This window comes from Chrysemys picta, chromosome 14 (assembly GCF_011386835.1).
Source record: "Chrysemys picta bellii isolate R12L10 chromosome 14, ASM1138683v2, whole genome shotgun sequence".
Classification (NCBI taxonomy): Eukaryota; Metazoa; Chordata; order Testudines; family Emydidae; genus Chrysemys; species Chrysemys picta.
The window spans coordinates 27847318-27862883 of record NC_088804.1 but is presented as its reverse complement, the minus strand read 5'-3'; the positions used below and the strand labels follow the sequence as shown (position 1 = coordinate 27862883).

The 15566-nt window shown below is 39.4% G+C and overlaps 1 protein-coding gene across 4 annotated transcripts in view; it reads left to right on the top strand.

The window, feature by feature from the left end:
* The window catches only part of CDH5 (cadherin 5), a 75276-nt gene that overhangs the window by 40873 nt on the left and 18837 nt on the right, over positions 1–15566 (top strand). For 3 of the 4 annotated variants that reach the window (XM_065567246.1, XM_024111700.3, XM_065567245.1), the window contains exon 2: positions 10772–10973. The exons of the other annotated variant lie outside the window; for it this stretch is intronic. In XM_065567246.1, coding sequence (XP_065423318.1) covers positions 10785–10973 — 189 coding nt within the window. In that variant the 5' untranslated portion in view covers positions 10772–10784. The remainder of the gene's footprint in view (positions 1–10771; positions 10974–15566) is intronic. 4 annotated transcript variants of the gene reach the window in all.

Sequence of the window (15566 nt, the reverse complement as noted above, 5' to 3'; positions counted from 1 at the left end):
AGCAACATTTCAGTTTACATGTATTGACCACTATATAGTTACAGGTCCAATGCCAAGTCAATGGGAGTCCTTCCATTGAGATCAGTGAGTGGGGGCTTGGGCACTACATCAATGAAATTGCCTGCACTAAACGTATCTGGTAGTTCCAATGCAGTTCAAGTATTCTTACTACAATGCTGGCAAACATTTCTATTACCACCTTCAGTAACTTATAGTAATATTTTGTGTGATGGGAAGGTTTAATTTTTCTGCAGTTCATCATACAAGAGCTCAAACTGGGTGAAGTAGTCTTAGGTATATATTTTATTGTGTTTTTTATACCTAAAATTCTAAATTTTTGGAAAAGAACAGCCATTTTTATAAATATCTTTCAGGTTCTCGTTAAAAAACTGGGGGGGGGGGGGAAACCTAACATTTTTAGGTTGTCAACAACCAAAAAAAAAAATTCGTTTCTGGTTTATCAACAATAACCCAGAAAATTCCACAAAAACCATTGAGGAAAAAAAGACCAGAAAAAAGTTGTCTTCAATTTAAATTTTGTATTGACAAGATCTTTTTTAAGAGCTGCTAGAGGTGATCAGAAAATTTCTGTGCGAGTCTGATTCATGTCTGTTGTTTTTAGTCAAATTTCTTTCATGGGATATTTATCATTATTTTCCAGTTGGGCTAGCGATATTGTTTTAAAGGAATCTTCATTCTAAAAAAATCAAAATGATTCTCTGCATAAGATCATAGTGAGATATTTCGGTCTCCCTGGCCAGGGCAATAAAAATTGTATCAACTGTGACTGCTTAGTCATTTATTTAATCAACCATACATTAGATTTGGCTTACTGGTTTAACCAGGACAGAGCTATAGAACAGTGCACTTGAGAGCCTAGATATGCATCTTTTATTTTTGACTAAACTAACTTCACGTAAGCATTATATTAACTTTAAAGAATGGGAGAAAAACAGATGCGAACTGGACAGGGACTGCAAAAAATTTCTGAAGCAACCATCACTGAAACAGGACATTTTAAAGCCAATATTGCAGAACTACTTGCAGAAAGCAAATTTCTAATTAGTACAGTATTTACCTGCATTTGCACCAAAAACTTGATTCTAAAGAATTATACTCTTCCAATTAGGAAAAGAAACCATACCATGTGACATGTATCTCAAAAGCAGCTTGAATATCAAAATCTTTCCGTGAACTCTTGTTACATGATTTGCCCATTACTTTGGGGTATGCTTATTTATTCGGGTTCCTCTGCTGGGGAAGGGGATTCTGTAATTCTATCAATGTACTGCTTGTGTCACTTGTGTTTTCATATGGAGCTCTACTTCTCCCTTCTGCAAGTCCCCTCCCAATGGAGCTATCCTGCAGGACCTAGGTTCCCTAGGGCTGGGTTTCTCCAGCCCCAAAACCGGATGAACACACCCACACCTACATTAATAGAGCAAGTCTGAGCGGACCGGGTCAATCAGCACTGTCAAGCTGACCCCTTATATGTCTCTGGACTCACTGGGCTGGATGAAGCAGCACTTTCAAGCTGACTCTCCTTATATGCCCCTGGGCTCCATGGACTGGGTCAAACAGCACTTTCAAGCTGTTACCCTTATGTGTCCCAGATTCAGCTCGTCCCTATCCCCACTCTCACATCACAATTGTACTGGCAGTAACCTACTTGATGAGCAAACCCCACAGTATTTTGGGAGCTGCAGGGATCTTTAGCTTAGGTAAAAGAAGCGTTGCTGTAGAGTTAATGGGGGAAACACAAAAGAGTAAAGTTCAGCAAGAGAGAGAGAAGCAACCAAGTTAACGATAACAGTTATTTATTGAATACTAGTGATAACTACACAAGGAGGGCTAAACCAACATAACATACATTATTAAAGGTTAATACCCAAGATAGAAAGGAAAACACAGAGGGGGGGGGGAATCTCACCCACTTCATGAGGCTTGAACTGGTCGGTGTTCCCAGGTGATGGTGGTAGCTCAGGCTCCTGAATGCTGGAGACAGGCAGAGCCCCCAGCACAATCAGTCAGGAGAAGATGAAGTCCCAGTGGAACTGATGCCTAGTTTGGATCTAAGCATCAGAACCCTGACTAGAGGGTGAGTAGGGATTTTTGTAGAGAAAATACAATTGTTCAAGGGAGAACACTAGATTTGTTTATAGGTAAGATGATGACTCAAGGGTTTTCTTTAGACTAGACAATAGGAGCTGATCACTCTTGGCTATGGGTGGTGTTTTCTTCCAGGGAGCTCACAATGCAACTAGGCTGCTTCAGTATTTAGATATCAATTAAGGATTCATTACTAGAATTGGTCTGATAATTGCTGAGCTGGGTGTGTGCAGACATAGGTTCATTAGCTTCTGGAGCAGAGATTCCCATGATGCAGTGCTTCCCTGCTTTTTCTGGTCCCAGAATTCAGTGTGGTTCTCTGTTCTCCATTCTGTATGTAAATTGAGATGTCTTCCTGTCCCATCTTTCATGCAGATGAGGCTAGGGGAGTTGTCTCTGCTCGCCATACTGTATGCTAATGGAGATGTCTTAATCTTGTCACCCTTGTCAGGAGGGGTCTAGGTGTGTCTCCCAACGCCCTTCACTGCTCTCTGTAAGTTTTTTTCCTATGATGGGTTTTGGTTTAAGCAGAGGCTGGGGGGGAGAGGGGGTGTCTTTCATGAGTCAGGCTGAATACTGCACCCTGGTTCCCCAAGAACACAGAGGTGTCTGGTATCACTCTCCACTTATACTTTGCAGGCTGAGAATTATTTGCTGAAATTATCCAGCACAATTTCAAATAATGAATACATTTGAGAAAATCATGATCTGCTTAAAGAAGATTTATGAGCAGAGAGAGAAGCTCGGTTAATTGAATAAACTAATTGTGAATTTTTTCCCCTGCTCTCTTCAGGGCATATTTAAAGGTCCTTGCTTAAAATAAATGCAGTTTAAGATATTGGTACAAGTAGTCAGACAAAAGCTAGCCTGAGCCTGTAGTCTCAGATCTGATGAAAGGAACAGCTTAGGAAGGAACTGTCTCGTCATAGCTCATCCTTTATTATCATCTTGTTCTGGAAGGATGATAGGAGGGAGTAATTTACTGCAACATTTACATGGATGCAGCTTACTCCTGCTTCTCCTGGTCCCACCAGGCCCCAAAGCCAGGCCAACTACTCCTGGCAGTGGATGGGGACGGATTGGATGGACTCCTCTGCCCTATGCACTGCCACCCTCTTGCTGACACAGCAAGTATCTGGAGAGCAGAGTGCACTCCACCCCTGAGCCACACTAAAGATACAGATAGGCTGAGCAAGAGGGCATCTGCGGAGGCTTATTCCCCTACTTACAGGAGTATAATCTAGCCCTGCATTTTTAGCTGCTTGCTTCTGGCCACTCCAACATGCTGTACCATGTTGCATGGGGCGTACTTTCCCTTGCTCAGCTTCAACAACTCCTCCCTCCTGCTACTATCTCTGGGGTTTGTTGAATGAAATAGTGCACTACCTAGCCTTTCTTCAGGAGTCCAACATCTGCAGAACTTGATCCTCATGCCCTTACCCAGTTACTTCTGAAGGACCTCTAAAGCTAGGACAGAGGCGAGGGCTGTTATACTTGAACATGAGTGGTTCCATCCCCAACTTCAGGGAAAGGAGTTCCATGGGACTGGTTCACCAGAAGGGGAGGATTTTTTGCTGAAGGAGATGTTCACAGACTAGCCAGGAATGAGTATCTCTTTGCAGACTCCAGCTGTGCTATGGCGCCAAGCATCGCTCATAACTATACCATACAAAGGAACTGCAGAGTAGACAGTGACACTTCTGATTGAAATGATGAAAGCTGCCAAGGAGAAAAGAGGAAGTATTTTTGCAAGGAGTCCCAGGGTTTTGTTTTCACTATATGGTTGACTTGAAAGATACACCAAAGGGCGGATACTAGCTTAACTGGAGAAATTGTTTTACAGAGGAAGGAGCCGAAGCTGCAGTTCTGAAGCAAGTCAAGAGACAGCAAAACTATTTCATTTGGGGACATAGAGTCTGTTAGCCAGCAGCCAGCAGAAGTGAAATCATTTTAAACTTGGGAGAACATGGAAAGAGGGATCTGCTGAGTGAAGTGAAACATTTTGTATTATAACCAAACTGTATATCCGTTTAAGAGGTTCAGTCTGACACGTAGGTGACAGAGGCCCCTAAATCAAATGCAGTGCTTTGGGATATTCACCACTTATTAAAAATATTTCTGTGCTCTGCACTATGTTTGGGGTTATTACTGTAAACTACAGCAATATTCCCCACTCCCTCTGGCCCAGGGATGTTCCTTGCTTTTTCTTCTTGTATGTATTCTGTGTTAATGATTGACATATTGTATGAGGCCCAAATGGTGAAGGCCCCATATTTCCTCGCAGGGAGCTCTGTGCCAGCTTGATAAATCTTTAGAAGGATCTGGACAGTGCAGCAGGCCCAGAGCTCATACAATAGATAAACCCATCCACTCAGACTTCTCTGGATGCAGGTCTTCAATTTCCATGCCCACAGATCACCACAACATTGACATAGCCAAGGTACTGATTATCTGTAAATTATTCTCTCTCTAGCAACTGCTCTTTAAAGACTAGGATGTTCAGAAAAGAGACCACCACTCTGCAGGGTTGCTGGAACAATTGGTACAGTAAGGGTACTGAGAGCCATGGAACCAAACTGTAAATCAGGGGTCGGCAACCTTTCAGAAGTGGTGTGCTGAGTATTCATTGATTCCCTCTAATTTAAGGTTTCGCATGCTAGTGTGGAAGCAGAGCAGACACCAGTAATACATTTTAACATTTTTAGAAGGTCTCTTTCTATAAGTATATAATATATAACTAAACTATTGTTTCAGAGTAGCAGCCGTGTTAGTCTGTATCCGCAAAAAGAACAGGAGTACTTGTGGCACCTTAGAGACTAACAAATTTATTAAAGCATAAGCTTTTGTGGACTACAGCCCACTTCTTCGGATGCATCCGAAGAAGTGGGCTGTAGTCCACGAAAGCTTATGCTCTAATAAATTTGTTAGTCTCTAAGGTGCCACAAGTACTCCTGTTCTTTAAACTATTGTTGTAGGTAAAGTAAATAAGGTTTTTAAAATGTTTAAGAAGCTTCATTTAAAAATTAAATTAAAATGCAGAGCCCCGGACCAGCGGCCAGGAACCGGGCAGTGTGAGTGCCACTGAAAATCAGCTTGTGTGCCGCCTTTGGCATGCATGCCATAGGTTGCCTACCCCTGCTGTAAACCATGTATATAATAGAAACCACTTCAAGCCAGGGGGTGCAGCAGCCCCCACAGCACCCTTAGTTCCAGCACCTATGCCGCTCTGGACAGCATATTTCTAAGGTTAATTGAAAGGAAAGGTATCCTTAGCAAGGTGTTCTCTGGTACATACAGGCCAGAGCCTCAAAGTTTGGATCCATATCTGAATTTCCCAGTGGCTGACATTGGACAGGTGGTTTTGATTCAGAGGCATCTCTCTTGCCTGTGGATATTCTCCTGTAAAAAGCAATACAAACTAACAGGAGTGAATTCTTCTCCTTTAGGTAAGATAGGAATAATGTGAAAGACAAGCTTCTCTCCTCTCCTTGTACTCTAATGAAGATGCTGGCCACTTAAGATAACACTTTCTGAGAGCATCTTTGTAAATATGTCAGTTCTAGTGAAGTTAATAGCAATTTAAGCTTGCAGTGTAGTGTTTCAGTCTTCTCAACTAGCCATTACAATACAGCAATGAACAACAAGATAATTACTGTACTAGGGCTGGAACAGAATGATGAAAAGCACCATTCCCTTCATTCCTAGGGAGAAAACAGGCTGGTGCAAGGATAGATTTCAGACTGTTGTTCTCTTTCCTGAGGATGGGGGTGGAGGGGTCTTTTTCACAAGTATTTCCCAAAGCTACAGTCAATCCTAACTGACATTAACAAACTGTTTTCAGATTGACCATCCATAGTTCAGATTAAGGGTTGACAGATACAATTAAGTGGTCACCATGACTTTGAGAATCAAAATCCCCCCAGGATCCTTTACATTTTGCAGTGTAAGGTTTCTCAATTGCAAACAAAATCAATTACTTCCTAGATGTGCATCTTTAAACATAGTTTAGCAATGAGCATTTGATGTTAGAGAAGCTACAATCGTTTTGCCCAGCAGTTTCCTACACATTCACGTAGGATGAGGAATGCAGTGTGTGTAGCTCATGTACAAAGATGCAGAATAAAGGAACAGGAAAAAACAAACATATCACTATGACATAAAGGTCCTAAAACATGTCGTTCCAACCATGCTACAGCACTACAGAACAACAGTAACTGCCTAATACTGAAGAGTAACTTTGGAATACGTCTAGCTACCTTACCTCCCAAAATATTGGCTTAATAGAACATTCAGCTAATTGTGTGGTGTCTACTTTTCTATCACTAATAATTGCTTTTCTTTTGATATACCTACTGACAGTTGATTACATGTAAATTGCTTCCCATTACCTGTTATTTCAAGTTCTCCAACTATTTGAATGTTAACTTTCCCTGACAGTCCTTTGTACTGTAGAAGTGAAAATTCAGAAGGAAAATTTGGCAGCTTTGCTACATGATATAAACTTTTCAATCTGATATGAAAGTCAGGTCTAAAGTTAGCTAGTAATAACATGATTTAAATATTTTTCTAGAGAACAGCTTCAGAAACATCAACTCTATACTTTGTACAATTTAAGAATAAAAAGACAGAGGGGACTGAGCGTTTGGTTTTAAACTTTTCCAAATACAGGGAACTGAAGCAATACCTAAAGATTTCTCTGAGCTGGCTCATTTGTTCCTGTGTTGTACTCAGAGCTGGTTGAAACATTTCACGTGAAACATTTTTTCATTCAAAAGATGGGGTTTTGTCTAAGTCAATATTTTCCAAGTGAAAATACTGATTTCAGCAGAATTTACTGTCGGGAAAATCAAAACATTTCATTTCATCGAGTCAGAACATTTTGTTTCAAGTTGGGTTGACGTTAATCTTTGCATCTGCCTGAACTGTCGTATTGCCTCAAACCCCCATTCACTCCTATGGGTTGTGCTTCCTTGCCAGACTACATCGCCTGTAATGCACAGAGCTTCCCCTTGTGTCTAAGCAGTTGCTCCCATGATGAACTGAGGCAGCTCAGGTGGATGCAGAGTAATATCAGCTGAACAAAACCAAATGGGAAGTTTTGATTCATAAATGTTGAAAAGTTCTTAGAACATTGTTTTGATACTGTTCATAACAGACATTTTTTTCTTTCATGAAAAGTTTTGATATTTCATATATTTTTCTGATTCGGATGAAAATGAACGTCAAAATTTCAGCATTTCCTATGGGATGAAAGTACTGTATACCTAGATAGCATTCATCATCATGTATTTTTGACAGGTTTCCATGCCCCATTTAGGGCTTATATCCCACCCTCCGTCCCTGTTTCCGTTGGCGTCAAAGTTTGGCGCTGTCGGCCTTTTAAAAAAAAAAAAAAAAAAAAAAAGATGTTTTTTTTAAATGTTTGAATAGGGGGTATGTTGCGTGCTTGTGATTTGATACATTTTCTTGTTTGTTTAGAGAAAGGTTGAAATAGAGTGAGAGAGCATAATAATTTTAAAAAGCAAGCTTTGGTAAGGTTTAGAGGAAAAAAGGAAGAAAGAAAGGTTGTTTGGTGAGCATGAGTAAAGGCCTAGTTTGGCATTTTATTGAAGACTACAAAGAGAGAACTTTAAAAATTTGTTGGGGTTAATTTGAAAGAATAGAGGCGAGTTATTAAAGAAAAGAGATTTTTGGTGAGGTTTAGTAAGGAGAGATGATTTTAAAGGACTAGTTTGGTATGTTATTAAAGAGTAAAAAAAATTGAGATAAATGTAAAAGGTGTATTAAATATCAGGGTTGGTTAAGAAAGGAGCATTTAAAAAGAGTTAAATAAAAGAGAAACATATAAAGGAAACTGTTTAGTAAGTGCATGGTAAAAAGTATAAAGGTTGGTTAAGAAAGAAACATTTAAAATGTTAAATATAACGGTAGGTTAAGAAAAGAGCATTTAAAAACATTAAATAATATTGAAAAATAGGTTTAAAAAGAACACACATGGCGAAAAAAGGACATTTACTAAAGCAGAGACTGTTTAGTAAGCACATGGTAAAAAATATAAAGGCAGGTTAAGAAAGAAACATTTAAACCAGGGATCGGCAACCTTTGGTACGCGGCCCGTCAGGGAAAGCCGCTGGCGGGCCAGGCCAGTTTGTTTACCTGCAGCGTTCGCAGGTTCAGCCAATCGCAGCTCCCACTGGTCACAGTTCGCCGTTCCAGACCAATGGGGGCTGTGGGAAGCGGGGCGGGCCAAGGGAGGCCCATTGGCCTGGAACGGCAAACCGTGGCAATTGGGAGTTGTGATCGGCCGAACCTGTGGATGCTGCAGGTAAACAAACCAGCCCGGCCCGCCAGCAGCTTTCCCTGATGGACTGCATGCTAAAGGTTGCCAATACCTGATTTAAACTATTAAATATAAGGGTAGGTTAAGAAAAAAGCATTTAAAAATATTAAATAAGATTGAAAAATAGATTTAAAAAGAACACACGTGGCAAAAAAAAGGGCATTTACTAAAGCAGAGACTGTTTAGTAAGCACATGGTAAAAAGTATAAAGGGAGGTTAATAGTAAAGCATTTAAACTATTAAATACAAGGATAGGTTACGAAAAGAGCATTTAATAAGAGTTAAATAAAAGAGAAACATATAAAGATAGGTTAAAAGAGAGAACAGGGCAAGAAAAGGGAAAAGAAAGCCCCTTTGCAAAGGGCAAATATAGACAGCACGTGGTTGAGTCAGAGCGAGAGATCTTACCCTTCTAAGTGTTTCTGCAGAAAGAGACAACTTCCCAGGTTCACAGCCCCTCAGGCTTGTTATCACCACCTTTGGATTGGCCCAATCAGATATTGTTCTACAGCAGTGTCATAGAATTCATTTTCCTGAACCAACGTTAATCTAAAACATAGGGGGAAACTTTTAAAAATTGTTTGTTACTAGGGGCTTATGGTTTTAACTTTTATTAAAGCTCCTATGTAAAAGTGCTACATGGCGGGGAAAATGCTTGGGGGTCTGTGTTTTTAGATAAGAATAAGGCAGTTAAAGGTGGGGGGGGTTGCTCTTGTTTAAAAACCATAAGCCCCTAGTAACAAACAATTTTTAAAAGTTTTCCCCTATGTTTTAGACTAACATTGGTTACTTTTTAATGAGACGATTTGAAGCAGTGTGCTTTTTCAGCCTTTGAAAGCCAGTGGATCAGAGAGAAGATTTCTTCTTCCTCCACTTTTTAACAAATAGAGGTGAAAGTTATATTAAGTCTTGTAAAGGAATAAACACTTGAAAAGACAAGCCTATCTGAAGACACATCCCTTCATGTAACATTTTTATAGGTGTGTTTCAATAAAATAGAGTATGCAGAAACACCCCAGGTTTAAAACCACAGCCAGTTTATATTCCCCTAAGTAAGGAGGAGATTCTATTTAAACAGGTCTGATGATTAAATATGGCTGCACCTAGAAGGCCCTGGCCAAAACTTGCAGTAAAGCCTCTCATGAAGAGACATTATACATTTTTTATTACAACACATGCAAAAGTGATAAATAAAGGGCTGTTTCTTCATATAGGTTTGCCTTTTCAAGTGATTATTCCTTTACAAAATACTTAATACAACTTTCACTTGTATTTGTTAAAAAGCAGACGAAGAAGCAGCCTTCTTATCTCTGATCCAATAACTCACAGATGCTGTTTTTGTTAAATTTCTGTTAGAATATTGTTTTGATACTGTTCATAAGAACGTTTCAACATTCATGAATCAAAACTTCCCATTTGGTTTTGTTCAGCTGATATTACTCGGCATATACGTGAGCTGCCTCAGTTCATCATGGGAGCAACTGCTTAGACACAAGGGGAAGCTCTGTGCATCACAGGAGATGTAGTCTGGCAAGGAAGCACAGCCCATAGAGGTGAATGGGTCAGGGAAAGCCGCTGGTGGGCTGAGCCAGGTTTGTTTACCTGCAGCATCCACAGATTTGGTCCATTGCAGCTCCCACTGGCCACGGTTCACCATTCCAGGCCAATGGGGGCGGCAGGAAGTGGCAGCCAGCACTTCCCTTGGCCCACTTCATCTCTCCTTACTCAACCTCACCAAACAACCTTTCTTTCCTTTTTTCTTCTAAACCTTACCAATTCTTTCTTTTTTTAATCTTTATGCTCTCTCACTCTATTCTTTCAACCCTTTTCTCTAAACAAACAGTCAAATGGATCTAAGCACAAGCACGCAACATACCCCCTATTCAAACATAAAAAATAATCAACAACAACAAAAATCAAAATGGCCATCAGCGCCAAACTTTGACGCCAATGGAAACGGGGACAGAGGATGGGATATAAGCCCTAAATGGGGTGTGGAAACCTATCAAAAATACATGGTGATGAATGCTATCGAGGCATATACTACTGATGGAAATTCCATTTTTTGATCAGCTTTAGTTGTACTGTAATTAATTGGCCTGATACTGTAGGGTAAATCCAGTAACTTCAGTGGAGTTAATTGTGACCTATATTGGTGTTGCAACAAATGTAGGCTCTGTAGTTTATTGGCTTAGATGTTGAGCTGAGCCAGAGCCAATTCTGAGCCTTCGTGAGTTTGGCCCTCTCTAGCAGCGATTTACCATTGTTGAAGAAATCTCTGTTCTATATTCCCTACTGTTCATATTTTACAATGTTTTCTAGGTTGCAAAAGAAGATGAAAAAGCTTATTCTCCTTTTCTCCCTGATCTTGGCTCCAGCCTCTGTTTACACAGAAGATGTCAAGACAAAACTAAATCTTTCACCAAGCAATAACAGTCATAAACGATTTAAGAGAGAATGGATCTGGAATCAAATGCATATCATGGAAGAGATTAATTCACCATTACCACATCATGTTGGGAAGGTAATTAACAATGTATTAGCAATCAGTCAGCAGTTACTAACTAGGGTGAATTAATACCATGCAAGAGCATGATGAACAGCGTTACTTTTTGACATTGTAGGTGTGATCGAAGAAAGAATTGTAATGTGGTTTTAATCCCAAACTACAGGATAGGGGGAATGGTAACAATTTGAAGACTTATAGCAAACCAAGAATAATATTACAAAAAGAAAATCTACTTTATTTGTAAAATACAAATAGGTTTTAGAGATTGGTTGGGCATCTGTGCAACTGGGGAGTATTTTGGTGGCATACAGGTGTAATGGGATGAATGGTAAATTAGTTGCACTAATATTACACTACCATTTTCCCGCATCTCAGTTTATCTTCTTCCTGAAGCACAGGCCAGAATTCTGTCTTTTAAGGGCCATATCTTCTGCTGGTGTAAATTGGCCCAGCTCTGTTAACTTCAGTGCAGCTACACCAGTTTACTCCAGCTGGATCTAGCTCATGTTTCTAGGTTCTAAATAAATGTATTGAGAAGTGAACTTGTGCTTTTGTTACAATATTCCTAAATTCTGACTGCTGGTCTCCTTTTAGAGGGAAAGTGAGCATGAGGAAGTGGCTGTGGGTGGTTCAGTATCAGAGACAAAACTTGATTACCAGAGAAACTGTATAATTCTATAGACAATAGAGAAATGATTAGGTAGTTTAGCATGTCAGTCTCTCTCTCTGGATACGTTACTACTTCTCATCCCCCAGTGACTGTACCTTAGTATCTGGTTATTTAATGAGAGTTAGGAACCCAATTTACAGCCTGCCTTGGGAATTGTAGAGTTCGTTGAAAATGCCTGCCATAAGCATGGATAGTTTTACAAGACTATTTAATAAATTCTCTCTCTCACGCACACACACTCTCCCTCTCTCTCTCACACACACACACACACAAAAATCACTCATTTAAATTTAAGTAACAAACTATGCTAATCTTATTTACCCCCTACTCTGACTCTCCGAAGTCAATTCTGCTAAAACACCCTATAATCTGCAAATCTGATAGATTTATGTGGCAGTCACGAAACAAATTATCCTACAGAGCATTTTGAGACAACAGTTGATCCACCAACAAGCAACATGTCTATATTGAGAATCCAGTTTTACTGAAAATAGATTTAATCTGTTCATTGTGCAGCAGAAGTGCATATTCTAATTACTCCACGGTTGCCCCCTAAAAATCACATATGACATTACTGAACTTGTGCTTCATTTTTAAATTGACAATAAAGCTCTGATATGCTTAATATGTGTAATTGTAGCTTCATGCGTCTGCATTTCATTATTAACTGTAGATACCAATCTGTGCAGATTAAAAAATGAAGAGTAATTTGAATGAGATGCTTTATTTGTGCACATCTTTTTTTTAATTATGCCAAAAGTCAAGATGCGCAGAGTATATTTGATGCAAAAACAAAACTCTTGTGTTGTGTGCTTATTTAATTTGATGATTTGTTATTTGTGCACACATGAATTATAAACAGCTAATAGAGCAACATAGGTAAGGAATGGATATAGTCAGTGTAAATAAATCAGAATTCAGAAGTTAATGAGTTTATTAATAGATTTTACCCTCCCCAAGCATCTGATTCAAAGCTCAGTGAAATCAATAGGAGTCTTTCCATTGATTTCAATCTGAGTTGTATTGGGCCCAAAATACAATTGTAGCAAATCTGAAGAGAGTTCTTTCTGCTTATTGCTTTATGGATTTCATGAATAGGTCCTAATTTCAAAGTCACAGGTCAGATCTACAACTTTACTGCAAATCCAGGGGAAAACTACCTTTCCAAAAATATATTATCAGATCTTCAGCTTCTAATAGTCTCAGAAGAGTTTAAGTCCTACCACTTATATCTGCAGACTGCCTAAGTTATACTGTATTTAGACTAGTGTCATTATCAGCACTCAATCAACTTACTTCTGTGTGCATGGCAAATTTGCATATTCTAATTAAACAACAGTGTTGACTTCAAGTTTCTGTAATAAGAAAAATCAGTCACCATGACATATAAAATGTCTCATGAACACTAGATGAATTAAATATACTAAAGGGATACAATTCTAACCTGTCAGCCATTCTCCAGGCATGCTGTGTTCATGGCTAATCTCAAACAGGTTGTCAATTTTTGTGTTTTGTTTTATTCTTTTATTCATCGAGCCATCAAACTAGAATCATGAAAATTTGGCAGCTAAACCTGACATACCTGCTATATACTGCAAGAGTGAACATCATTTGAAACGTTCCCTTTAGGTATACACAAAGAGTAGAATTTTAGGCCACTGCCAACTCTCATTAGACTTAATGTAAAAGTTTACCATGGACTTTAAAGGGCAGAAGAGTTATACCAGCACTCAGTGAGTTGATAATACCGCCTTAGATGCAGTTATGGTATTGACTTGTTTGGTTCTGTTTCTTTTAAAAGAAAGCCTGTAGTTCTCAGATTAGACCGAAACAGAGGGGCTGTATTTGGAAATGTTGTAGTCCTCAGGTTTTTTCACAGTTTAGTAAAAAATTAATTGTTTAAAAAAAAAATGAGCATTGACCTACTTGCAAACTCATTTTCTATAGGGCATTGCTCATAAAATCCTATGATTAACTGCACATCACCCTGGCAAAGTTCTTCAAATGTAGTCTTTCAATCTGAACAAGTTTGACACTTTTCTGATAAATGCAGCTGTACGTTTTCTTCCCAAGTACGACAATCAGCATCTGTCAGCCTGCCTTGGTAAAATGAAACAGACTTTTGTGGATCAGCGCTGTTTACTGGCAGAGAGCGAGAGACAGAAAGAGGCCACAGGGTATTCTCAGCTAACACAGGGCATTTCTGCTTCATTTCAGACCAATTCAATAGGAGATTGAGGAGAACACTTCTATTCCTGGTACTGTCCTAAATAAGAGAATAATTCACTTTGTATGGTGCTCTGTAGTCTTCCAGCAATGGAATGCTTTTGATTACTTTTGCAAAGTCTGCATGCAATGCATTGGATTGGCAGGATTGAACACTTGATAAGTCTTTAAATAAAGGCCACAGCAGCAGGCATGTAGAATTGAGTGACAGCAGCAGGAATATGCTCATATAGTTTTATTTTATTTTTTTATGACCCAGGATGCTTTCTCTGTAGGTTCATCCCCACGGTTTTAACAAAGGCAATTTGGAAGTCCCTGTGCGTTACATTGAATCAGTAAAATAGAGATTGAGAGAGAAGACACAGCATATGCTCCTACCTTCAATATGTGGTGGGAGTTTTTTCCATGTACTAATAGGACAACAGTGGGATGGGAAATAGGCAAATTATTTACATCACCAAGTATAAGAAGAAAAGAATTCATACAGTAAAGCAGAGAATCTTCTAGTCTTTGCAGCTCAGTTGTAGTAGGAATGCACACAGCAATGGGATGCTAGCCAAAATCCTGTGAGATTGTCTTATCAGTCACCTGCAAGCATATCAAGAGAGGGCACTTCCTTGGAGCATTACGAGGGGAAAGGGCAGATCCAAAGCAAAAAACCTCAGTGGAAAAGCACTTATCCCATGAAGAAATAATATTCAGGTATCTGCTTGGGAGCTAGAAAACACCCACAGCAATATGAAAAAAGCCTAATTTTTCTGACGCATTTAAATTATGACTGCTATTGGGAACAATCCGGCATTAGTTCCTGTGGGGATGGACTAGCCAATCTAACAAGATTTTTCCACTAATCAGACCATGATCTATCTGGGCAGATTCTACCAGTGAGAAAAGTAACAGCTAATGAAAAGTTAAAGTGTTAGAACCACCAACATTTACAATCTCTCTCCCGCTTTAGCTAGGCTTTAATATCAAAATCATAGCACCCTAGGCCTAAGCCCTTCAGTGAAGAGAACTTTCTTCCCACAAACCCAATCATAAAATTAACTTCTAAGGAACGTGTTGAAAGATACAAATACCTGCATAGAATCTACTTATTGAAGGGGTTGGTTTTTTTTTTAAATCGGAATAGTTTTAAAGTCATCATAAGCATCTCTCTTCAGTAAGGAAATATATAGATGGTGCAGAGCTGGTGTAAAGGCTCTGGGCCACACCAGTATGGCCCCTGGTGCAGGATGTGCTGGGGCATCCTGACAACCTGAGAAGCCTTGGCTGCCAGAATGACCTCTGGGGATCACTGTCAGGCAGCACAATTCAAGCTGCCCTCAGTTGCATCTCAGGAGTTCTAAGTCACTCCTCAGCAGCCCCAGGATCAGGAAGCCACAAAAAACGTGACGTAAAACGTGGACTAAAGGAAGAAGAAGAATTCCATGACATACGACAAAAAGGGAAGATGTAAACAAAAAACTGTTTAACAGCAATAGCCTGACCATCAGCAAGATAAAGCAGAAATGCTAAACACAAAAGCAAATGCAACCTCTGATAACATCAGAAATGTAGGACTGGAAATTGTTGGGTAATTATAGGGACTGCTGATGAGTAGCCAACTACAATAAATGGAATAAGAGTGCTAATATATCGAGTGCATATATCTTTATACAATAAATGTTATTTTAAGTGGTTTAAATCTCCTATCAGGAATCAGGAGATAA